Source organism: Coloeus monedula, assembly GCF_965178545.1.
Source record: "Coloeus monedula genome assembly, chromosome: 4".
Lineage (NCBI taxonomy): Eukaryota > Metazoa > Chordata > Aves > Passeriformes > Corvidae > Coloeus > Coloeus monedula.
Window position 1 is genome coordinate 10,154,805 of NC_138784.1, and position 25,493 is coordinate 10,180,297.

General features: G+C 43.0%; 1 protein-coding gene across 1 annotated transcript in view; it reads left to right on the plus strand.

Moving 5' to 3' along the window:
* ETV6 (ETS variant transcription factor 6) overlaps positions 1 to 24,693 on the plus strand; it is a 123,149-nt gene extending 98,456 nt beyond the window's left edge. The window contains exons 5-8 of the mRNA XM_082279851.1: positions 4,279 to 4,821; positions 18,471 to 18,613; positions 20,957 to 21,057; positions 24,232 to 24,693. Of these exons, the coding sequence (XP_082135977.1) occupies positions 4,279 to 4,821; positions 18,471 to 18,613; positions 20,957 to 21,057; positions 24,232 to 24,337 (893 nt within the window). The 3' untranslated portion in view covers positions 24,338 to 24,693. The remainder of the gene's footprint in view (positions 1 to 4,278; positions 4,822 to 18,470; positions 18,614 to 20,956; positions 21,058 to 24,231) is intronic.
* The last annotated feature ends 800 nt before the right edge of the window (positions 24,694 to 25,493 follow it).

A 25,493-nucleotide genomic window follows, 5' to 3' on the forward strand; every position in this document is an offset into this window, starting at 1 on the left:
AGATAAAGTTGCTTCATGGACTTCTAGTATCCTGGAGATGCAGCTAAATGCAGTTGTTGGCAGAGCAAGGGAGGGCAGCTTCAGAGGGGAACATCCAACTCCAAGTCACTTCAGCTGACAGTCTGTCAGAACATCATGCCAGAGTTCCTGGCACTGAGCCCATCAGGTTGCTCAGCTGTTGGGCTGGTTGAGCAATTCCCTCTGAGAGAATGGGGCTTCACCAGGTTTTCTCTCATTTTTACTATCAGAATTACTTGCTTAGGACTAGTAGTGTCCACACGTACCATGAGTGTCAGAGGTGATGAAAAAAGAATAGTTAAGTTTGTGGAATTGCATATTTGGGCTTCTTCTACAAAAAGTAAGTGTGCCTCTTTTCAATGGAAAATTGAGGTTTTAATTTCTTTAAAAATACACATACTGAAGTACTCCTTGGATTTCTTGGATATATAACAGAAAAATACCAAACTTAAGTTTTTTGACAGGTCCTTTCCATGAAAGCATCAGGCAGAATTCTTTTTTTTCAATTAAAAATGAACTTAATTTTGAATTTAAAAATCTAGGAAAAAGTTGTGTTAGTCCTTTTTTGAGTAAACAGGAGAAGAGAATGTAAGTGAGTGAAGATGTCACCCTGATCTCTGCTAGCTGGAGAAAAGATGTATTAATTCTATTTGATATGAATGTATTTCAAGATTCAACATGGAATTACAAGAGAAGATTCAGGGGTGCTGTCAGACCTGTATAAGTTGCCTGTGGCCAGTCTGAGGTAGCCAGAGTGAAATGGCACCAGCAAAACCCTGAGACTAAGCCAACAGCAGGACAGCAGCAGGTGGAATAAGGACGCTCCAAAGTGTTTCCACACAGCCGTGTATATATTCCAGGTTAGATGAGGGTGCTGCAGGTCAAGATGAGGTTTAGTTGGCAGAGTTGTGCAAGAGACAGTTGCCTGCTCTTTTAGTAAAATCTCAGTCTTTTCCTCAAGCTTGGCCTTCACCCACGAGTGTTCCCATTCAAAATGTCAAACAGAAATACTAGCTGCTCTCTTGGACATTCCTACATTTAACATATGGAGCAACTTCGACTAGAGAGGATTTCACAGGGATGGTCAGTTGGCCTTTCATATGTGTCATTTAAAAAATAAGTCCTGTACAGTCTAGTGATTAAGAAACAACTTGGATTTTTTCCATACAATACTCTGGCTGCTGATAGTACCCCTGTTTTTGCTTGGACAACTCTGTGCTATTACTTAAAACTTTTCTTTATAATGACAAAAATTAGTTCTTGGTTTGCTGTGAGAGGAATTTCAACATAAGCAAAATAAACTACAGCTTTGCCTGCCACAAGACTGAGCAATCAAAAAATCTCTATGCCAAAAATTTACAGGCAGGTGAATTTGTTTATTTTGACGTTACTTCTTCCTCCTGTTTCACAAAGTCACTTGGGAGAAAGTAGCACAATTGAGTTTTCATTTTCCCTCAGCAAAATGCAACTTAGTTAAAAAAGGAGAATGAATGTGGGGAGCAGAACTTAATCCTGGCTAACTCATGAACTGTGACAGAGGGGACAGGTTCTACCTTGGCACTATTTTGAGTGGTTAAACTTCACAGGTGATGTATCCTTATTACAATCCCTCCTTACTCCAGTGATCTTTTTCCATTTTCTGGCTCTTTTGCCTATTTCCTAATGGATTATACTTGATCCTGCTTTTAAATGCTTTCCTTTTCATCTAGTGGTTTTTTACTAGGCTTAAACGAAGGGGGTTTGGCTGTTTGAAATCAATTGACTGCAGTTCAGGATATTGGCTTGGAATGGGCTCTGTCCCTGCAGAGGGATGAGCAATGGAAAGTGAATTACCTTCATCTCCAGTGGTCTTTCTGACGGAGCTCTGAGTCATTTGATGGGATGCCATGCAGGAAGCTTACACTGTCATTCCCTGCACTTCTTTTGTGGGTAAGCAGAGACTGCCAATCTTTGGGACTGTCATGCCAGCAATTGCTCACTCCCAGAGTAAGTGCAGCCCCACCCATCCCTATTTGGATAGGTCAGCAAATTTCCTGGGAGGTGAATTTCCTTTCACAGCTCTGTCGTCAAGAAAAGAGTATTGCTCATTTGGAATGAAGGGCCAGAGTGAATCTAGTGCTGCGTGAAATGATACACCATATGTGCTCAACTTACAATCACCAGATGTGTCAAGGAATGAATGTGATGAGGATTTTATTCTGTTTATTATGTTCAGGGTCATTTGTGGCAGTCCTGCTTGGAGCTGAGCTGGAATTGTTTCATGGCAAACAGCATCTTTGGCCATGAGGGAATTGTTTTGTTAAGTACTTTAAGAGAAAGATCTTCAAGGAAAGTAAACCACTAGTGTGTATCCATTTGTGTTGTTTCCTCTTCCTGCTTTTCCAAGAGTTCCTTGGTCTCTACTTTCTGTCCCCTCTGTCCAGGTTCAGTATCACCATGGTTTGGAAGCAGACAGGTAGGAACACTTCTGTTTGGAGTTTGTCAGAGCCAACTAATGTTTGCTGAGAGCTTGGTGGAAAGCGCAGCAGGGCATTCATTTCTGCTTTAAAGATAGTTGCTCCCTTCAGCCAAGGTGTTAAATAAATAGGACAAACAATATTCTGGTCTATATTTACAGGCTAAGAATGAGCACAGTGCATTTGCATGTACAGTGATGGGGGTGGATGGTTTGTAGAAGATAGGACACTGAGTAAAATTTGGGAATGAGTTTTCTTTCTGTTGTGGCAAAGAAAGGAGACTGTAAGGAAAGACAGCCACAGAGGTAGATACAATTGTAAATTTTTCCTCTTTGATCTTCATTTGGGCTATCCCACATTAGCTGGCCAGATTGTATTTAAAACTGTTTAGGTTTAAGCAAGAACAATATATAGCTCTGGAGTTTCATGTCCTCCAGCTGTTCCATTGTGAGTACCTTGAATAGCCCTACAAATGCATTTTTCTTGTCTGGGACGACAGGTGTGTTTAATAAGTATTCTAGAGCAATGTAGGTTCTGCCTAAAATTCCAGGTTTTCCTGTAGACTTTAGTGTTCTTGTGCAGATGCTATGCCACTGCCTGGCACTACATTTTCTCAGGACTTGAGCTTTACCTGTTCAGGCCTTTCCCTGGGTATGTGCCGATCCATCTCCTGATGCCTGCCTGGGTTCCAGAGCAGCAGGAGCCCTTGAGTCTTCACCTCAACAGGGTCTTCAGCAGGTGTCACTGCCTTGGCAGAGAGCAAGAGAATCATTTATGGTTCAGAGAAAAAGGAATGAACAAACAGGCAGCCTCAGATAGGCAGCTACTTGTTTCAGTTTTTGCCATGTACCCAGAAGTTTCCTTCTGTTATCACCCAAGGCTTTCAGCAAACAGCACTGAAATTTGATCTTTGTTTTTCTGATAAAAAGCTGTTAGTCACTGTGGTACTGGTGGTACTTTCCTCTTTGTCAGTAGTTTCCCAAGTCAAAATTGATGGCCTTAGCTTACCTGAAAGTTTGCACTGGCAAACATTTTAATTTTGTGAGAGGATTGGTGGTGGTTTATCTCCCCACTACTGTTAAGCTGGGAAGTGTGTTCTGCAGTAATGCAAAAGTGATGCTAGAAGTCCTCCTGCTGAAGGCATCTAAGTGGTTTTATAGGACAACCCAATAGTAGACACCACAGACTAAATAAAAGAAGATGAAAATATCCTTATGAAGATGCAACATGCTCTTAAAATCAAGGCAGAGATAAAATGTAGGGTTTCACAAAGAGCTTCTACCTGGGTTTTTTTAAACAACCCAGTCCATATTTCAGACTGAGTTATTCTCTACCTTGACCTAAGCTTCTACCGTCTAAAACTTAATACCTGGTATTTTCCTGTAGACATTTTCTTTTTTTTTTTTTTTTTTTTTTCCTTCTACCTTACAGTGCTCATCATGGTACAGTAAGAAGAACAACACGGAGAGACATGAATGGCAGGAGAAAAGTTTCAAAAAATTTGTACAGAAACAGTTAGTACAGCTAAATCAGATCTTACTTTCTTCACAAGTATTCCAGTCAGCTTCTCAAAATGGGATTTCTCTTAGTGTGTTTTCCAAGGAACTATGGCTGGTGGAGGAAGATTGTTTTCATTGTTTTCATTCTGTGTAGAAATAATAACTGTCTGCATTTATGCAGTACTTTTCTGGGCATCTGTAGGTCACACAAATAAAAAACATTTGCAGGCTGTCAGCAGTAGAGCCTACACCTTGATCACAATACAGACAATCTGTATTTTGGGGACTTTTTTTTTTCTCCACAGATAGCTTTGTGCAGAGACCTTCGAGACCATCCACAGAAGCAGTCCACCACAACCCCCCAACCATTGAACTGTTGCATCGCTCGCGGTCACCCATCACCAACAACCACCGTCCGTCACCAGACCCCGACCAGCGGCCACTGAAGTCCCCCATGGACAACACTCTCCGTCGCCTGTCCCCGGCCGACAGGGTGCCGGGGACAAGGCACCAGCACGAGAACAACCAGCAGGAGCCCTATCCTCTCTCAGTGTCCCCAATAGAAAACAACCACTGCCCGCCTCCTTCCGAGGTGCTCCAGAAGCCCTCCAGCCCTCGCCAGGAGAACACCAGGGTCATCCAGCTGATGCCCAGCCCTATCATGCATCCTTTGATACTGAACCCCAGGCACTCCGATTTCAAACCACCGAGGTTGTCTGAGGATGGGCTGCACAGGGAGGTCAAGCCCATCAACCTGTCCCACCGAGAAGAGTTAGCTTATATGAACCACATCATGGTGTCTGTCTCCCCTCCCGAGGACCACGCGATGCCAATCGGGAGGATAGCAGGTAAGGGACATTCTCTAGGCTACACCGAAATTGATTCTCTTCATTCATAACTAACCATGCTTTGTTTTAAGAGTTTCTTGTTTCCTTTTGCTACTCTGTGACATGAAGAGTTTACTGGCATTCTGCAAGTTTCACTACATCTGTGGCTTAGGCAGTGAAGTATTAATAAACCAGTTTCATGACAGGTAAGCAGAAGAGCAGAATGACTTGCCTGTGACCACAGAATGTGTAATTGGTATTGAAACATTTGCATCCTGACACTCGCTGCCTCTCCACCCGCTAGCAATCCATTCATTTCCCAAGATACCCGTCTCTGAAGCCTTGTTCTGCAAAGAGATAGTTTTCCAAGAATTCCATTGACATTAGTGTCCAATCCTATGGAAAGGAAGAAACTCTCTGTCAGTGGCCTTTGAAATAATGCAGTGTCGAGCCCATTATGAAGCTGGCAGGACTAATGAAATACCACCCCGGAGTCCTACTTCGTAGCCTTTCCTGGGCTTCTCCCATCAGGATTGTCCCTTTTTACAGAAATAAGGTTGGCTTTGTCCCACACAAACCACAGGCATTGTCTCACTTTTGTTATCGTAAATAACCGACATCACAGCAGCTGAATCAGGAAGCTGAGGTTACAGAAAATGTTTCTTGTACTCCAAAGGGAACTGTAAATAGATAGGGAGAGGGGGAGGGGGAATCCAACCACTTCAGAAATACTCTGGATGCCCCAGTAACCAATTTCTTTTGAGAGATGTAAATACACACCACACCCAGAAAGATTCCATGCAGTTGTGTCAGTAGTTACCTAATGTGATCCCCAGCTCCTGTGGGGTGTTACACATGTCCACAGAGGTACATTTTAAAACACCTTGTTCTTTTTTGTCCTTACATGCCTTAAATTTGTCACAGATGTGGTGCTGCCTCAGATTTAATGAGGAAGATTTTCTATATTCTTAAGACTTACCACTTTAAATTCCAAAGATACATATCTTACCATCTAGTCAAGATCAAGCACAGCAAGGACCATGATCCTTTCACATAATAGAAAGATGAGTTCCAGAAATGAATCTTTTGACATTTTTGCCTGGCTGACATTTGTCTCTCTTCTTTGGATTTTTATTACCCACAAAATTCTCAGCAAGTTAATAAATATACTTAAAGTTATGGCAGAGAAAACACCCTACTGGTTGCATCACTGGAGATTACCTTCCCACAAAGTATTGTTGGGAGATCAAGGCAGTTAATTTTTATTTCCCAAAAAGAAACATTCTCTAAGAATAAACCCTAATCTGAAATAAATGTAAGAAAAAATATTGAGAGTACGTGGTGGTGTAATTTTTTTACTTTAATCTCAGGTGTTTTCTTAGATAGTTGGTAATCTTTGGTTTCTGCATGTTGTGCAGTGGGTCCAGTGACACCAGCCCCAGTAACTTCCATGTCCTTTCTATCCCTATGTTGTTTGCAGGGCAACAGAGCCCAAGCCCCTGGAAATTTGGGCCTAACACAGTTGCTTGGCAAGTATGTGTAGCCATTTAAAATGTTATCCAAAGTCTATACTTGCAGACTGAGGTGCTTTCACTTGCAGTCCCATGGCTTTGCCGAGACCCACAAGCAAGGGTGGCATATCTGAAACAGCTGGTGAATTATTTCATGCCAGAAAGACCTGAAGTGTGTTCAAGCATTTGGTTCAGATGAGGGCAGAGTTTTATGGCCGAGGGTTGGGGAATCGCAGAGTAGTTAGATTGATCAGATTTCTGCTGATAAATTGGCCAGTGTACTTCCATCAGCACCCCAAGTCCTTTAAGTGCTCACATGCCTCACTTGCTGTACAGGCACAAGCTACTGCTCCTATGGTTGGACTGTAATGGCCCCTGAACTGTAAACACCCTCTAAAGAGCTCACAGCTAATTTAAAGGTGATAAAAACTGGATTACTACCAAACATTTAGACAGCTCATGCTTCATGCCTGAAGTCAACTTCACTGGAGCTGTTCAATTCAATGGCAGCATACTTAGGCCCCCTAGAAAGAAAGTACCTTTCTACCTGCTTCCCACCCATCTCACAGCTCTCATAATTTCTTTTTTATGTGACCATAAATGTATTTTTCATCTCAGCATCCTTACTTTTAAGTGCCACAGTTAACATGGAGGTGCTTGACCAACCATGCTCGCCACTTCAGTGTGAGAGAGACCGTGGAAGCTGTGAGACATGGCTCTTAAACTGCAAATGTACATCAATGCAGATATATTCTTTAAAAGGACTTTTCAGAAATCACTGGCTTCACTTCCATTTTCTTGATGAGGATGGCTGATGGGTTGGGCACTGAAAAGATTTACCAAAAGTCCAGTGCCAGAGCTAAGAACTCAACTGTGTACACTGGTGAGAAGAGAGCCTAGACTTCCTATGGCTTGCATGCAGGTGATTTTCAAGGGAGATAGTGATGAGGAGCTACTAGGGAAGCCTGGTAGGTTGCTGACTAAAACCTTAAGCGATGCTCCAGAACATCTTCTGTTCCCAGCTCAGATGTTTTATATTGTAGAAAGAATTTTCCCTAGACTTAAGACACCTCACAGCCTCATAAATCTGTTTACCTGTAGACAGACTGTGTTTTTAAATGCAGCATGCAATTAGTTGGTTCTGAGAAAAAAAGCAATGTTTTTGCTTGCTGCTGTACACAAATACTCTCTTTTCAGGAGGTCGATCAATAGAGCTCTGGACTTTCTGTCAGACAAAATAATGACCTCTACTCACTGGCTGACTAATCTTTCCTACCTTTTTATGTAATACCATTTTTCAAAATATTAATTTTACTGGTAAAGCACTTTCCCTCTTACAGCAAAGGATTTCAAGTTGAAGGTCTTATTATCTTTTCATCTAAAGCCATTTAACACTTTTCTAGTAAAGCCAGAGGCATAAAGTATCTTTATATTACTCATTAAGGTCACATATATTATTCATCATTGGCTAGAGTTGATTTTGAAAATTATGTTTAGCTATCTTCTCAACACAATACGCACAAGTTTTTTCCATAACTTTGTCAGAACTGGAGGTCATTGTGTTGAGATGATCAAGAGGCAGATTTGCATCCCCTGCAAAGACACCAGGCAATGGATAAACTAAGTAACTCAGGCATCAGTAGTTATCTAGTTAACAGCATGTAAAAATATTAAAAATACCTCAAAAGGGGAGCTCAGCCGAGCGGTGTAATGGAGAGTTTTCCCCACTGGAACTGCTGATTCAAAGCAGCAACACTATTGGTAGTCAGCTCCTAACTTGGACTCTAGCAAGCAGGCAGTCTATATATGGCTTACTTTTAGCTCCAAATTTTTTTCAATAGTTGATCTTGGTTCCCCACAGTCTCCAAGGATTTCTCTTTCCTGGGGGGGTGGGGGAGGGGGGAAATAGATACCTTTTTTCTCTTTTCTTTCTTTTTCTTTTTAAATACAGTTGCAGTTTAAATCAAGAGGGGCACCTCAAATTAGCCCTTCTGCAGACTGGAAGTTCTACTCCCCATGAACCTCTAGCTGCGAAGGTTTTGCTATCAAGCATTTTAGGGCTTTGCTATCTCGTAAAAGGTACTTCCCCAAGGTGCAGGAGGCAGTTATGGGACTATCCAACTATAATAGGGTTGGTTTCATCCTGACCTTTATCACATAGAGGTTGTCTTAGAAACATCCAAATTAAGCTAATGACATGGTGGTATTTACCTCACTTCTGATTCAGTCACTTAAAACTCACTAATACAATTCTGGATATTTCTTGTGAGGGGAAATACAATGCTGAGCAGGTCCCTGAGACTTCCAGCTCCCAGTGTCTTTTTCTGTACCAGCTCTGGGACTGAAAGGCTTGTTCACTAATCCACAGCATGCTGAAATCTAAAGGCAGGTGAGTCCTGTGCCTGGTGTTATCTGTTGGTGTGCTGCTCTTATCAGCTGGGTTACCTTAGCAACTGGGCTGTATCTGACTTTATGAGCTGCCAGATTTGTTTCTTCCCCTTCAGGAGTCTGGGGAAAAGCCAGGCAATGTTTAAACTGTTGGGAGGCACATTGTCTACCACTGTATTGGTTAGGCCCATAAAGCCATTGACTGCTGTTGGAATGAGGACAGACAAGATTCTTGCCCTGCCAAAGTCATGACAGAGAGCTGCCTCCAGATTTGCTCCTGGTTTACCTCAGCTTCTCAAGTGTGCCACATCCTGAGAACACAGGGGCGTAGCTGAACCCCATGGATCTGTAGCAAGGTGTGTGTAAGTGACATCTCAATAAAAGCAGTGTGATGGCTGAAACCAAAAATGCAGTCCCATGGTAAGAGCACGTCAGCTATGGATGACTCACATTCTACTAAAATCCACACAACAGCACTTAGGATGGGCGTAGGCTCTGAGCATGGGGAGGTCTTCCAAAGGAGTATGATTGTTTTATGTGGGGACAGAGTTTGGAGGGGAACAGAATAATGGATTCTCCTGCTTTGTTTGAAAAAATCATTTGTGTGGGAGGAGAAAAGACAGGAGGGGACAGTGGAATCCCCCTTTCACAAATACAGTGCTTTAAAAAAGTGCAAATCAACTGGTACTTTTTTCTGTTTATACTCTGGAGTTGGGCTGGAAAGCTTTTAAATGAGGATAATTAAAACTCAGCTGATTGAGCTGTTAGATTTGGAACAGTAGACATTTAGAGCTTAAATATCAAAAAACACCAAACTGCAAACCACTGAACCTCAGCAGTGTCTCCTCACAACTTGACTACTAGGACTAGAGCCCCAGTGCCTACATCCATGGGACATTTACAACTGTGTCACATTGTAGGATGATCTTTTGGGTTTTTTTAACTCATATATGAGCAAAATCCTTTGTGCAAATGCACCACATTAGTTTATTATTTATAATGTGTTACAAGACATTCGTTTGTTTTTCTTTCTGTACAAAACAGCTGTACAGGCACAGTTACTATGCAATGGCATCTGCTGGATGGTAGGGAGGGAGGGTGGGAAAGCAGGCAAAGAACAATTATGCCTTTGTAGTGAAGAGAGTAAAAACCAGCATTTAAGCACAACTTGGAAGTTACAGGTTTTGTAAGTGATACTGTTAGCCCTCACAGAAGGGCTGGAAAAAATGATGGAAAAGTTTATACTGGGTACTGTTGAAAGGCAGACATCAGGCACAGTCAGCCACAAAGGTAAATCCCATTTAACTAATTTGCTATCTTTGCATGATAAGGTCACCCACATGGTGGATGGAAGGAAGGTGGTGGGTATAGCTGTTCTGCATTTTAGGGAGGCTTTTTGTACTGCCCCTCACAGCAGGGTCGAGTTGCATGGCTGTGGGATGAGCAGGTTCCCAGTGCACTGGGTAAAGAGCTGTCTAAGGGCAGGGCTCAGAGGGATGTAGTGCACAAGGCCACATCTGGCTGGCAGTGTTCCGCAGGGCTCAGTTCCAGGGACAGTCCTGTTCAATGTATTTATCAGCGATCTGCATGCAGAAGTTAAATGTGCCTTAAGCAATGTTACTGATGGTACCAAACTGGGAAGTGCTGTTGACTGTCTTGAGGGACAAGATGCCTTGCAGAGCGGTCTGTATAGATTGGAGCATTAGACTGTGATTGATGGATGAAATCTGACAAGTCCAACTGGTAGATTCTGCACCTGGGGTGGAGCAGTGCTGGGCACAAATACAAATGGGGAGAGAAGTGTTTGGGGAGCATCCCTGCAGAGGGGGATCTGGGGATACTGGTCAACACCAGGCTCAGCATGAGTCAGCAGCATGCCCTGGCAGCCAGGAGGGCAAACCACATCTGGGGTATATCAAACACACAGCTGTTCTTTAGGACAGCACATAACATTGCTAACACCAAAGGAGCCTACCTGTGTACTCAGCTAAGACTGCCAAGGCCATCTTCTCCACTGTCATGAGTGATGAACCAAGCAGGATGTGACAGCGTAGAAGTGGCTGGTGGGCCTTTGATGAAACACAGACTTTGGGGTCGTAGGGGTTCAGTACCTGCTTTCCAGGGAACTGACCTTCCTTCCTGTAGGGCAGCAGCTCATATAGATAGATTGGAGCCTTGCAAAAACATGAAAATCCTGGTGTAAGGCTGGCCTGTGACTCCCATTTGGACATGACAGTGATAGTGTCGCTGGCCTTGTTTCATCATTTGCTCTTGCAGTCATGTACACTTTTCATTTCCACTACATGCCATGTCTGTTTGAGCCCTTGTGGAAAGCCAGACTGCTGGAGAGACTGAAGTGTGGATGGGAGTCAAGCTCATAGAGCTCATATTCATAGGAGTTTTCATTTTAACCTTGAGAGTCTTCTTAACATGGCATGAACAAATAATTTCAGCCTGAAAGTGGGCCTTCCCTGCCAATTTAACTACTGACACTCAAGCTCAAACAATAGCCAAATAGCAATAGCTTGGACAGGTGGTTGTAGATTTTCTGTGAGGTGTCTTGCTTCACAACTGCCTCCATTCTTACTGCAGTTACAGGAGCAGAAGTTGCAGTTGGGGCCTGTTCAGGTCTGCTCCGAAGCCAGGAGTGACCAAGCCAGAGGAAAGCTCAGTCATTTAGATTTCATTCTTCTCATTACTGTACTGCAGTACCCATTTACATACCATGGCTAGACAGGTAAGTGGGTTCAGAGTACCCTAAGCATCCATTGGGGTCAGCAGGATGTTACAGTCTTTTAAGAAACTTCCCCCTTAATGAAAACAGGTCCCTTACTTTCCCTGTATACTGCATGCTTCCTTCAGGCTAGAGTTCTGGTAATTCAGATTTCTTCTACAAAGCAAACCTGGATCACTTTGAATCCTCTTAGTTAAACCAGGAAAGCACACTGTTGTGTTTACAGTGTTGACACTACACTTAGACTGTCTCCAGAGACAGGCCTATTTAAGTCTGGCTTTAATACCAATCAGTTACAGGTGGCACACATCAGTTTATGTTAATTCAAATTCACACCATTAAACTGGTAAGGCTGTTTGGGGAGAGGAGAGGAAGAGGAAGAGGAAGAGGAAGAGGAAGAGGAAGAGGAAGAGGAAGAGGAGAGTTTGGCTGTGTCTCAATGTGGAGTTTTAACCCCAAGCAGGGGAGGTCACATCTCAGTTTTCTGCAAGGGACCCATCAGAAATCACCAGTTTACGGTTTATGAAGTCCCTTCAGGAGGGACTTCCTGGGAACACACCAGGAGCTGTGTCTTCCAGCCATGCTTACACCCGCCAGGGTACTCAGGGCTTTCTGAGAGAACACAGAAGTGAGGTTCATGGGAAGTAGTCTGTTATAGATAATGATTTTCTGCTCTTGAAAAAAGCCAGAAGTCTAAACCCAAGGCTGAACTGTCAGAAGATAGTAGAGGTTCTCACATTGTGGGGTTAAAAATTATTACCCTTGTTGGTAATGCCTTTGCTGCAATTAAGTCATTCCTGCTTTTGCCAGCTTCTCTGAAGTACAATTGTGAAGGTAAAGCTTCATTCTTAATTCTTAAATTCCTATCATTAATGTGTTTGGCCAGTTTTCTTATGTCAAAGAGGTTGTGAGGTGTTTGTAAGAAGTGCATGTGAACAGGCAGAGGTTGAATTTCTTTTCCTTTTCAGTCACTGCCTTTCATGAGCAGTAAAGGTGAGGAAAAGCCACGGGAGAATCAAAGACAGGTTTCTTTAGCAGGAGTCTTTTCTACCATGGTGGTGGAGCAGAAAAAGAACAGCACCTGAAGATAATACTGAAAATTCCCATCTGTTTGGTGGGGATGGGGGAATGGAGCAGAAGAAGAGGACAGAAAGAAAAAACCTCTTTTTTGATACAGCAGTCTTGAGCTTTCAAAGTCTTTATCTTTCAAATGGTCTGTGACCCATCTCTTACATATTCATTGTGATTTCAGTGCTCTTTTCTACAACCACATGAAGTATATGAAGCTTTTGGATCCTCCTTCTCTGTACAAGTTTTTATTGCCAAAAACAGAGCCTGGCCTCATCTTGCTGTGTTATTTTTACAACCTCACAGCACAACTGTTTGCAGCATGACAGTCTCAGGTTTCTGCTCTCCTTCTGCCTGATCTCCCACTCAGCATTTGGGTACAAGACAAGCAACATACAACTGTTGTATTGTGTGATCTGGCAACCTCTTTACTCAGCCCCAGCTTGAATTTACTGAGCTGAACAAACAGTTGTCTGTCAAGAGGTTTCTCCACAAAAAAACATTGGCTTTACTGTACCAGCTTACCATCCTGCTTCCAGTAGCAACATTCACAGAAAAACAACTATTTTCTTCCCTCAGTGACCTGGACATGGATTAACATACATTCATGACCAGGGTGCTCCATCTCAGGATCAGTCAGTGCTCCCCCAGGCCTCAGAGCCATTTGAACCCTTAACCATGAGACTTAGTTACTTTTTTCTTCTGGGTTTGTCTGCTAAAGTGAATATGTCATGGATAGACATTGAGGCTGGATTGTATTTCAACACAGCATAATGCTACTGCAGCATGTCTCTTAAGGAAATTCCCCAGTCAGACCATTCCCAGGACTCTCTGGCAGTGGCACTCCCAAGGTCAGAGACTTTCTGAGACTGAAGGCCCTTCCCTGGCTCCAGTGACTGTGAATTACATCAGTTCATCATTTTGGCACCGTGAGCATCACCACGTTGTCTTCACACACTTCCGGTGTACTTACAGAAACCAGGGTGCCAGAGAACTTCCAGGTTCTGTTGATTAGTTTCAGTTGTGAACAGCCATTGTTTGCTTCACTCTGAACAAATGCAGCTGAAGCACAAATCACCTTGGAAAATAAAGGGGGCCAAGCTTGGGAGAACTCTTCAGCTTGTAGGAATCACAGAACCATTTAAGTCAAATGATATCATGCTGGAGACATTTTAGGCTAACCTACACAGCAAGGGGTAAGGCCTCAGCTGATGTCAGAGGGAGTATGACAATGTTCCTTTGGCATCTCTTCCTGTGTGAAGCCAAGTTGGGTTCCAAGGCAGTCATCAGCCAGATCAAACACTTTTTATATAATGCTCTTCAATGCAAGATGTGGGTGGGTCTTGCAAAACATTTCTGTGGTTACGAGAGGGTTTTGGTAGTTGATACGTGAAGAGGGCCAGCTCTGCACCATGGGCCTCATTTAAACAATAGAGGGCTCAGATACAGCATGTGCTTTAAGTAATATTTCAGTGCAGGGGAATGTTATATCTTGAACAAAAGAGGTCTTTAGCATGCATATGCTTATATTGTTAACAGCATTATTTTGTCCTAGGGAGTACAGATGTGAGACCTCCCACTACTACAACATGAAGATGACCTTGGCCAAATGACTCATTTGTAATGGCTGGACAAATGTCAAAATACTAGGAACCCAAGATCCATAATGTTTAATTTACAGGTCATTCTGAGATGGTATTTCATTTCTAAGGGATATTTATTACTATCATATAGCCATTAAGAAGTATTTATATGCTGGTATTCTTTAGGTGTGTATTCAGAAGACTCTGCCTAATCAATTAATAATAACATGGCTTTTATTAGCAGGAAACTGCTGCCTCTTGCGCACGTAGGGCAGTGCTTATGGCAGACAATTTGAGAACCAACTAAGTACTCTACACCTTATCACTGCCTTGTGCATAACTATAAAAGTCTCTCTAGAAGCATTAGCTGCAGGAGGAAAGTTGTAGCCATACCTCTCCATTTGAAGCTGCAGATTGCCCTAATTCTCAGCTAATTACATAGTTCAGACTTGCCTAGTATTACAGCTGAGAAAATGGTTGGGTATGGAAGTGCCAGTGTTTAGGAGCCCTTTCCGCATTGCTGGGCCATTCACCACCTTCCCACTCCAGCTACATCACCTTAAAGCCTCTCAGTCCCAGCTCTACCCACAGCTAAATCTCTGTAGCTGCAGACTGTACAACGTTCAACCATCTGAGTTCACTTTAAAAAAAAGTATATGTGTGCTAGGGGGAAATGATGTTTCCCCGTGCTAGAGAGGCATAGTTGCTTTCTAAGTAAGCTTATTTTAGCCAAAAGGCAGGAAATTGCAGCATGCCCAAACAATTTAGGTACCAGCCCTGACTCAACTCCCCAGCTGAATCTCCCACACTTTTAAACTTGCTTGGCATCAGCAACATCCACGTGCTTTCTTGCCATTACTCACTAGCCAACACACACCCTGTGGAGAGTCCCCTCATGCAGCAGCTCCTTTGGAGGCCTTCTGACAGCCAAGGAAGAGATTGAGTCTTCATGGAGTCATTCCCACCATCCAGACTTTTCTCATACAAGTGATTGACATTTACAAAACAACTATCCACATACAAGTCCTTCTCTCCATTTCCACAATCCTTCCTAAAAATACACATCACACTTTTGACGTTCCTGGAGGATGCAACTTTCTGTATCATAGAATCATAGAGTATCCTGAGTTGGAAGGCACCCACAAGGATTATCAAAATCCAACTGCTGGCCTAAGAATCCCACCCGGTGCCTGAGCACATTGTCTGTCAGCTCCACCAGCCTTTTGCGGAGGTGCCTCTTTTCCCAGCAGAGAACTCTTTTTAAAAGCGTTCTCTAGCATTGCCTCTTCCTGGGTTTTGACCAATTTCACAGGCTTCTAAATGGGCTATGCCATAATCCAAGTTCATTACAGTCTCTGAGAGTTACCGGGTAGCCTCGACTCATTGTCTCTAATGTCCTATTAAAGATGGTCTCTACTGGTAGATGATTTAATTGCTGATCCTCTGTCAGTCACGGAGAACCCTCCAGGACCTCAAATTTTGTACTGTGCAGTCTGTGGTGACAGATACATAGGGCAACTATTTGTGGTTAAAAACAAACAAAAAACCCCTTGAGTGCCTGTGCTCAAATTCCTAAAGGTGTCCCAAGTGAAACTAGAAAGAAGGCAAGCTGCTTTGGTCCTGTGCAAGCAGAGCTCATACATAACTGAAGTGTGCTGCAAAGCATCAGCTGCTCCAAGATAACTAACAGTGTGCTCGGAGCTCTCAGCTCTGGCGAGAAGAAATTCAGTGAGCCTGAATCTTTTCTACTGGTGGTTGATGCTTTTTATTTCCTATTTGCAGTGGCTTGAGACACAGTTACCACAGTTGCCCTGCTGCTCATTAAATTACTGCAACTGAGTCATATATCTAAATTTGCTGATAGACAGCCATATGGTTTGAAATCGAGTTTTTAAGTGGTTGTAGGAACCAAGCAGAATTTTCAAGGATTTTCAGTTTTATTGTTGAAGCAAACAGCAGTCTCAGATACTTGGGTGGTTGGGGTTTTTTGCAAATTCCACCAGCCTACTAAATACCTTTGCAAGTCTGAGCAGCTCAGTCAGTTTAGAATATGGGATGGGGCCCTTGATCACTTAGGATTTTTCTTGTGAAGATCTCAAGATGCAGATCTGAGTTCTTGTCATTTGAAGTGTATTTATATTCAAGCTTAGCCTGCATCCATCCTAAAAACTAAGTGAACAACAAAAAAACAAATCTGCACTTGAATCCTAACTCTTCTTAGCATCTGAAGCTCTCTCTGTTTCCACCTAGACACCTCAGGCTGATTTTTTTTTGTGTGCTTCTTTGGTTTTGTGCGGAAGGGGGGCCCAGGGTGTGTGTCTGAATGTGAGAGAGAGATTAAAAATAACATTGCCTATTGCAAATAATGAGGTGAAAGTAAAGATGAGTGTAAATTGTATCTCTGCAGAACAGTAAATATGAGCTATAAGGTGCTGTAATTGGAGGTTGTCTGCCCTGGGTTGAACATTCAAGAATATGACAAAGCCTGACATTGACTGGCCTCTGCAGGAGCACCATCCCTCCAGCTGACCCCAAGGATTCTTGCACTAAAAAGCCATTTTCTATACATTTCTTGTATTGAAAGAGTTCTGGAATGAATTGCACATGTGTCAAAGAACCATTTAAGTGGGGCCTTACTACCCTTTTATCTGAGAACCTCCCACAATATTAAAAGGCACAAACCAGAAGAGCAATGTAATCTCCCTTGTCTTGAATCATAAATGAAGTCTAGAAAAGAAGTTTTTTCGGTGTGTGTGGGTGTGTGTGCACTGTAAGAATTGTGTTTTGTGAATTTGTGAGAGGGGGAGATGACAAAAATTAAAGTAGTAGCCTTCAGTTTTTAGACCTCTCACTTAGTCCAGGGAAACTTGTGCCCAGGTTTCATTTTTTTAATCAAAACCTAGAAAAATTTCAAATGGGGATGGACATTTTTCTGTGGAAAATGTTTTTCTGTGAAAAATGTTAATGAAAAGAAGGCTTTTCTAACCAAAAAGTCTGTCTCTTTCCTTTCACATTCCTCCACAAGGCTTGTAGATGTCATGGATGAGGTGACCAGCAGGGTAGGTTTCAGTTAGAATGGGAACCTGCAATTTTTGCCAGATGTCATGTCTTCAAAACAAACTGCTTTATTCTTTGTAGAACTGGCAGGGAGAGACTGAAGCAAGGGCACTGGCAAACTAAGCTCTGGTTTTAGAGACAGTACTGGTGTCAGAGATACTCTTTGCAGTTTGAAAGTGGGAAAATAACTTTAAGATCTCTGTCCATTTCAGGTGTACTCACTAAATGTGTTATTCATATCCTTTCTCAAAAAGTATTTTATATTCCCATGTCATCATCCCCATTGTAGCATGTGCCAACCCCAGACAGACAGACAGGAACAGAAAGACAAGCTGACAAGAATCCATTTTAGCACTTAGAAGCTGCATGTCTTTGGTTGCCAGCCCTTGAACAACTCTAACAAACCATTTCTCAGAGGCTGGTACTGCTTTCAAAGTAAAATGCAACCCCACAGCCACCTTAGAAATCGGGATAGCTGAGCTGTGAAAACCCTGTTGTTTCTGACAGCAGCAGTACCCCCAGCTCTGTACAATTCACTTTGCATATTCCTAGTGATTCTGTGCTGCACACACATATTGCAAACAGGAAGTAAGAGCAGCTCAGCTCTTGGCTTCCTCAGTCTCAAGAGACTGCCTTGAAACTGAAAAACACTAAACTAAATCTTAAGTGTCTGTTAGACCTTTAATTAGCGACCTAAGGAGTGTTTGCCAAGAGGAAATTTGAATTCAATTATCCAAATAGAAAGTATTTAACCTCTCAATAGCACTCAAGTAATTATAATACTTAGGTGTTGTTTCTTTTCAGGAACCTTAAAAAGTAAAATAAAAAATCAAATTGAAAATGAAAGAAGGTGTCAGTTTTATATCACATGGAGTCTACAAAGGAAAGTTGTTATAGTGCCCATGCTTTAGACTCACATGTTAGCACAGAAAGGGACAGCCTCAAGCAGGGAGAGCAGGTTGCAGGATTCTTGATTTCTCCACTAAAACAGCCAGCAACAGCATCAGGGCCGACAGCGTGAGCTTTATGTGCTTCAGTACAACCATAAACACACAGCTAAGACCAGCAGGTCACCTCACACAGCTTTTGATGCGACAGGGGTGCTCTGTCAGTGTCAGGAGAACTGGGATGCATCAGAAGAGGCTGTATATTCCAGTCCATTTTACTAACATTACTTGATACCAGCCAAGCCATTTTCATTTCGGGTTGCAGCAGCATTTCAGCCCTGATCCCAACTGTCCTTTCACTACACATCCACCCAAAAGTTTCCAGAATTAATCCCAAGGAAAAAAAGGGAAAGTTAATCTTTTCTTGCTTCTCTCTTCACAGACTGTAGGTTGCTTTGGGATTATGTTTATCAGCTGCTTTCCGACAGCCGGTACGAAAATTTCATCCGATGGGAAGATAAGGAATCTAAAATATTTCGGATAGTGGATCCCAATGGACTGGCCCGTCTGTGGGGAAACCACAAGGTAAGGAAGCAATGCAATTTTCCTCCCGCAGTGCTTCACCTCTTGTAGCATCACAGGATTCAGTTATAAACGGGGGAAGGAAGAGAGGATGGCATATAAATGACTGCTGGAAAACTGTAATCTTTTATTCTGTGTGCATTAGAAATACAGTGCATCATCCATCCTGAAGCACTAAAACCTATTCTTCATATAGAGAACTTGTTGTTTTGATTTAAAGGCCTTTAGTTATAAATGCATGTAATTATAAAATTACAAGGAGTGCAAGAATTAACAGTTCTCTCTCAAGGCATCTTATTTCTTCTCAAAACCTGATGCTGAGGATATTCTGATGAGATGTGGCTTATGAGGAGCTCTGTACTACATCTCAGCAGGACCTGTCTGTGTTCCTGTCTGTAGCAACTCCCAGATCCTACACGCTGCCCTGGGACAGACACCAAATGCTGCAGGATTATGTATTTCCTTCTAAGAGGGCAGTTCCTGCTTTGTTCTCTGGAAAGCTGGTACTGATTTTTACAGCTTGGGGCTGAGTTATGTATGGATATTTCTGTACATGTATATAAGTATATTCATATGAATGTATGCGTAGTCAGCATGGATTTACAAATGGGAACTCATGCTTGACCGTTGTGATATCCATCTACAACAAAATGGTTGGCTCAATGGATTCAGGGAGAATAGTGGATATAACTTATCTTGATTCTAGAAAGGCTTTTGAGACTGTCTCATAACAGCCTCAAAGACAGACTAATTAAGTATGACCTAGACAAGAATACAGTGAGGTAGATTGAAAACTGGCTGATCTGCTGGGCTGAAAAGGTGGTGATCAATGGCACAAAATCCAGCTACTAGTCATTTTACCCCAGGGATTGATTCTGGGGGCAGTACTGTATGTCCATTAATGACCTGGATGATGGGACAGATTCTCAGACAACACAAAACTGGGAGAGTAGCTGATGCACCAGAGGGTTGTGCTGTCATCCGTGTGGTTCTGAACATGGTGGAGATATGGGCTAATGGGAATTTTGTGAACTTAGTAACTTACCCAACCTGCACGTTAATAATTGAGCCATGCCATCATGTCTCATGCTGGCTGTCTAAAACTGAAGCTCCTTCAGACCACTGGCCATTTGGGCAACACAGTGGCCTTTCAGCATATAAGAACTGGAAGAAGCACACACAGTATTTCAGGGGGCTTCCCAATGAGAGGAGTCTGGATTTTGCAAGGAAAACTGTCCCTGTTAGTGTTTCATTGCCACAGGAGCTCATGATGTGGCCTCCCTTGGGAGAGTTACTGTGGTCAGGGCAAGCAGAGGAGGTCTGCTCCTACTGGCCCTTTTAGGCAGGTGGATCAGTGTCCTTTGATGAAGCCAAAGTCGTGACATTGAGGCTCCCAAAACAAAAACGTGCTTCTACTGGTTCAGTGTTTTTTGCCAATGGCGAGGCAGCTGCTTTATACTCGTGCACACACAGCTTTGCCAGCAGAGTTGTCTCTCTGGTGGGAGTGTCTGCCAGACAGCAACCACTGCTCCTCGGACCAGAAAAATGCTCTTAGTGTAGACATAGCCTAAGGGGCTGATCCTGCTGTTCCAAGTCAGTACTTAGGGGGCTGCCCACATACAGCTCTGCCAGTGCCTATCACTTCTGCCTTGTGACACACGGCTTCAGCAGGGCCATCTCCTCTGGGAGCTTGGGAAGGTTTTGATGAATCATCTCATACCTCAATGCTCTGGCCATGGCCTTTGGGGCCAACAGCTCCCAGAATGAAGGGAAGGATCTGTCACAGAACCAGCTGTACAACCCAGCTGGCTTCTTGATTTACACCTGTGTAAGAAGAGGAGAAACAGGCTGTCAGTCCTCACAGTGCTCTGTGAGCATTAACTAGTTAATGCAGGGGAATCCCAGAGGAACAGTGCTCTAAGCAGGGATTGCTGACAGATTCAGCCTATTAGCCACTACTCCTAGACTTTTACAAAAGGTGTTTTCATTAAGAACAGGCCTGTCACATCCCACTTGGCATGAGCATCTCCCTCCACCTAATGTCTCCTCTTGTAGTTAATTCTTTTGTTATCTGTGTTCCAAGAAACTGTAGAAAAACCTCACTTGGAATTTTTGTTAGACTCCTTGCTGAAATTGCTGTGAGTGGAAAGAGACCCACAAAAATTTGGTGATGAGGGCTGTGGGGGCAGAACAGGCCTGCAAACAGCAAAAAATGGTACATGTAATTTCTTGAACTGTCTTGGTTCCTTTAGGTAGCTGTGATAGTTCTGCAACTCATTTTGGGGCTTAGGAAGATTTTAATGAATCATCTCACCACTTTTTTCTTTTTTCTTTTGAAAAAAACAGAACAGAACAAATATGACTTACGAGAAAATGTCCAGAGCCCTACGCCACTACTACAAACTAAATATTATCCGGAAAGAGCCAGGACAAAGGCTTTTGTTCAGGTAATTTTCTTTCTTTGACATTCCTTTCTACAGACAATTAGTTTTTGAGGATGGAGGATGGAATTGTGTGGGATATCTCATTGCCCCAGTTATAACACAGCTGACAATGGCCATACATTTGTAAAAGCAGTCTAGAGCACTGCTTCCCAGCTTTCAAGGCAGCCACACCAGTTTACAAAAACACAGGCCTGTCTCAGTGATCAATGGAGACAACTGAAGTCTTTTCACTGCTTCACGCAGGCTGTGCCGTTTATCTAACGTCTTGTTTAAGACCTTAGATAAATGATTCAGCCAAGCTGCTGGAAAACCCACTCCAAATGGACTTCTCAGACACAGCTGCCAGTGAAAGCTAAGCAGGGATCAGGCATTTCCTCAAGGGCACTGCAGAAGAGAAGCACTTGATGACCACATCTTTGGTGCTGCCTTCAAGGAAGAGAGGGAGCTGCCAGAGCTATTCATAAAACCCAACGCATCGGATTGGATGATACAACCAATAATTTAGGAAATAGGGCCTGAAACAGCATTAAAGCAGGGAGCTACTTGTACAAACTTGAGTGCAGATGGCATAGAGTGAGAGCACTCCTGTTCTCTTCTGACAACACCAGCAAATCCTAGTGCATGTGTGACCCTCAGAGCACTGAACTCAGACCAAAGACTGCTTTGCTGTCAGTGGCCTGGATCTAGTAGTGTGCTTGGAAATTATATCAGTAGGAAGACAATCTTAGAATTTGTTTTCTTAAATAGCTAACAGAACTGCATTAGCACTCAAACTATCTTCAGCTGAAAAGGGTTCTGTGGAATGACTTGTTTATGTTAGCTCTTAGAAGGAAACATAGATGCGGGAAGGAGAGTGAAGGACAGAAGCGGTCATGGGCAAAATCAAGTGCTCGATTGTAACTTACTTTTCCGGTGGAAGGTTAAAACAAGGTTGCTTCATCAGTACCAAGGGTACCTGTATCTCTGTGGCCTTGTATGAAGACTGCATTGCTCTGGGGGAATTTCTGATGCTGAACAGGGAATGTGCTTCTCTTGAAGCTTTCCCTTCAGTGGGGACATGCACAAAACAGGAGTCCATCTCTTCTCACCCAGGCTGCCTATTTTCTCAAAACCATTGTAACTTAATGCCCTTGGAGACCACAGTTCCTCTGTAAGACTTGGCCAAACTGACCAACAGATTCAAAGGTCACCAGAGAGCATAAAACACGAAACTTCATTTCCTTTGGAAACTGGGAAAAAAAGCCCTGCAAAACATTTCTTTGCACAATTCCCAATAAAAACTTTTTGATGTTGTTTTCTTAGACCTATTTATATCTGAAGAGCAAAAGAACAGCTGCAAAAAATCAAGTCATTAATGTGCCTTCCTTGGCTATTCCTCGCAAGCACAGAAATAATAGGAAATGTGACTTTAATGTGCAGGCTGTTGTCATCTGCAGATATCTCTATGGAACTTTAAGTAAGATGGAGTCAGAAAAGGATTTCTGATAGGTTGGCTGGCTGTCTTCTGCAACAAAATAGGTCACAGCCAGTGTTTCTTAATTTTCATGCAGTTCTGGGTTGGGTTGTGTTTGTTTGGGTTTTTTTTAATGTAATCAAATGCTATTAGAAATACCCACACTGTGGTTTCCTCGATGTGACTTCAAGCACAGACCAGAAGGAATACCCAAAGTCCTGTGGTACAGCTCACATTGGCCCATACCCCACATGGAGAGGAGGGCAGTGGGACCCCTCTGTGTTTTCATTTCATCCTTGTGCAAGATCAACAAGACAGTCACAGGGTTTAACTCAGGGCAGTCTGGCTGTGGGCTTTGGCACATTTTCAGTGTGTAGCCAGGCACTGATTCACCACTCCTGCATACAAGTTTTTCACCACCGTAACACCGTTTGTAGCAGCAGCATTTTTCCAGCAGTCACACAGCAGTGAGTCATAGCCCTTTCTTTTTTTTCCTAAATGCATATATGCACATGATTTCCAAAATTAGAAGGGATGGCAAAAGGTTAGTTCCAGGCTATGCTGTGTGTTTGCTGAGAGGCTCCAGCAGTGAGCACTCTGGGTCAGTGATAGTAACAAGGCTCCTGTTGGTTGCTTTTGTTTTCACTGGGGCAAGGATACGGAGCATATCATCAACCTGAAGTAAAATCAGCTCTTACGATTAACACATTTCATACTGCTGCATGTTAACCAGCATGTTGTTAATGAAAGACTGTGAAATTTTGTACTACTTCCAGCATAAATATCTTTCATCCTAATTTCTCCAGAAGTGCTTGGGAGTTGGGAAACTGATTTGTGTTGAAACCAGGATTTCATCCTTCCTGTGCCACTCTCTCTTCCTACACCATTAAATTGAAAACGAAGAAGCAGAGCTACCTCTGTGCAGTAGTATACAAAAGCATCCTGGCAAAAACCAAGACTGCAGACTTAAACTGCAGGCTGGTGTGTGTCCTTTCTCATTTCCTGCTGCTGCCGTGCCTCCCCAGAGGCAGTTTCTGTCTCCAGCACCCTGCAGACTTAACTGCCTTGAGACATTGGTGCTGGGAGCCACGGCATTCATCACAGAGGATGCTGCCTCACTGCAGTCACACTTGCTACAATCACAGAGGAAGAGACTGTCTTTGCTTACAGTTCCCCAGCCCAAAACCTTTTACCTTCAGGGCTTTTTCCATTTCCTGGAACTTGTTCTGATTTGGACTTTGGCTTTTTCCCCCTCTGTTCCTTTGGTGTTTCGTGTTCTTCTCACTCACCTACACGCAGGCTTGTAGCCCTGTGCCTCCCCACATCTTGCAAGGGCTTGTGCTTTGCAATATGCTGATCATAAACACTTCCCATGTCTCTGTCACCAGACACCACACATGAGTGTACCTGGGCCAAGCTGTCATCTGACATGACAACAGCAGACAATATGAGGGAAAAGAAATAAATATCATTCTTTGGAAAAGACTATGGGGTTTGGTTCAGATTTGGGCTTTCAAGAAGCTGGGGTAAATGCCAGTGATTTTTTTGTTTCCTTTCAAGGTATGCAGGAGGGAAGACACCTGGGGAGAAGCTGGGAAATACTAAGGCTTTGGGAGGATACAGCAAAGCTTATCTTGGGAGCTTTAGAGCTCAGGGGTCTCAACAACTTGGTGAAGATAAAAGCTGAGACCCCTGAGAAATGCGCTGGTTTCTCTGTTTTGCAGGTTCATGAAGACCCCAGATGAGATCATGAGTGGCCGGACAGACCGCCTCGAGCACCTTGAATCCCAGGAACTGGATGAACAAATATACCAAGAAGATGAGTGCTGAAGGAAACAGGTGCACCACCTCTGTGGGTCCAGGGGAGAAACATCTGCCCGATGGTCAGCACAGTTTGGGAGGGGAAGCAACAACACAGAAGCAGTACTTGAGGTCGCCACTTAGCTTGAAGACCACGCAGGACCTGAAGCACCTTAACAAAACAAACTAACAGGCAGAAGTGGTGCTGGCAGGAAAGCAAAGGGGAGAAAGCCTGGACTTATGCACTACTTCACTGTTCCTACAAAGTCTCCCTTGAGTTTTTTCTTTCTTTTTGGTTTGTTTCAGTTTTGGGGGTTTTTTGTCATTTTTTTTCCCTAATAAACATGCAGTTTGACTTTCCTTATCTCACATAGGACAAGACATCAGATTATGCTTCTTCTTTTTTGGTTTGTTTTTTTTTTTTTTTTTTTTTTTTTTGGAAGGCTTTCCTATGGAAATAGAGTGCTCTTACTTTCTGTGCAAGTCTCACGACACAACACCGCATAAACAATAGCAACACAGAAGGGATTTGCTCAAGGCTTCCAGTTTGCTTGGATCAATTTATATGTGCTGCCACTGAGAAATGTGTTGAAGCTACCAAAAGAATTTCTCACATACACCTGTCAAATGAAGAGGAGACACCCTTCACATGTAGGCTGGGCTGTCATCCCAGCATAGCTTGGGCTCACAATGAGTACTCCGAGTGGCTGTTAACTGCTGGAATATGGACCAAAACCAATCACCTAAGTGCTCCGGGGAGGAGAAAAATAAATGTGACAAACCTCTGCAAGAGACTATCAGTTAACATTTTCCCTCCTTCTAGCAAAGAAGTGATAGAATGGAGCAGGGGGAAGGGAGGGTGGGGACAAATACATATATATGTGTGTATATATATAAAAGTTACATATATATATATATATATGAATATATATGTAAACCCCCCAGTATATTCACAATGCAGAATTTCAGTTCAGAGTTTTCTATAAAAAGGGAAGACTGAAGCGTCTGTAATTACAGAACGAAGGGGTGTTTCTCATACCTGCTAGCAATTGTGGGGTGAAAGGTGAAGGACTGTTCCTTACATCACAGGGAGAAAGCAAAGGGACTCATCACATGGTTTGTATTACTCAGAAGCCTCTCCAGGATCATTTTGTGCTGCTGGAGAGGTAGATGATTCACCACTCTA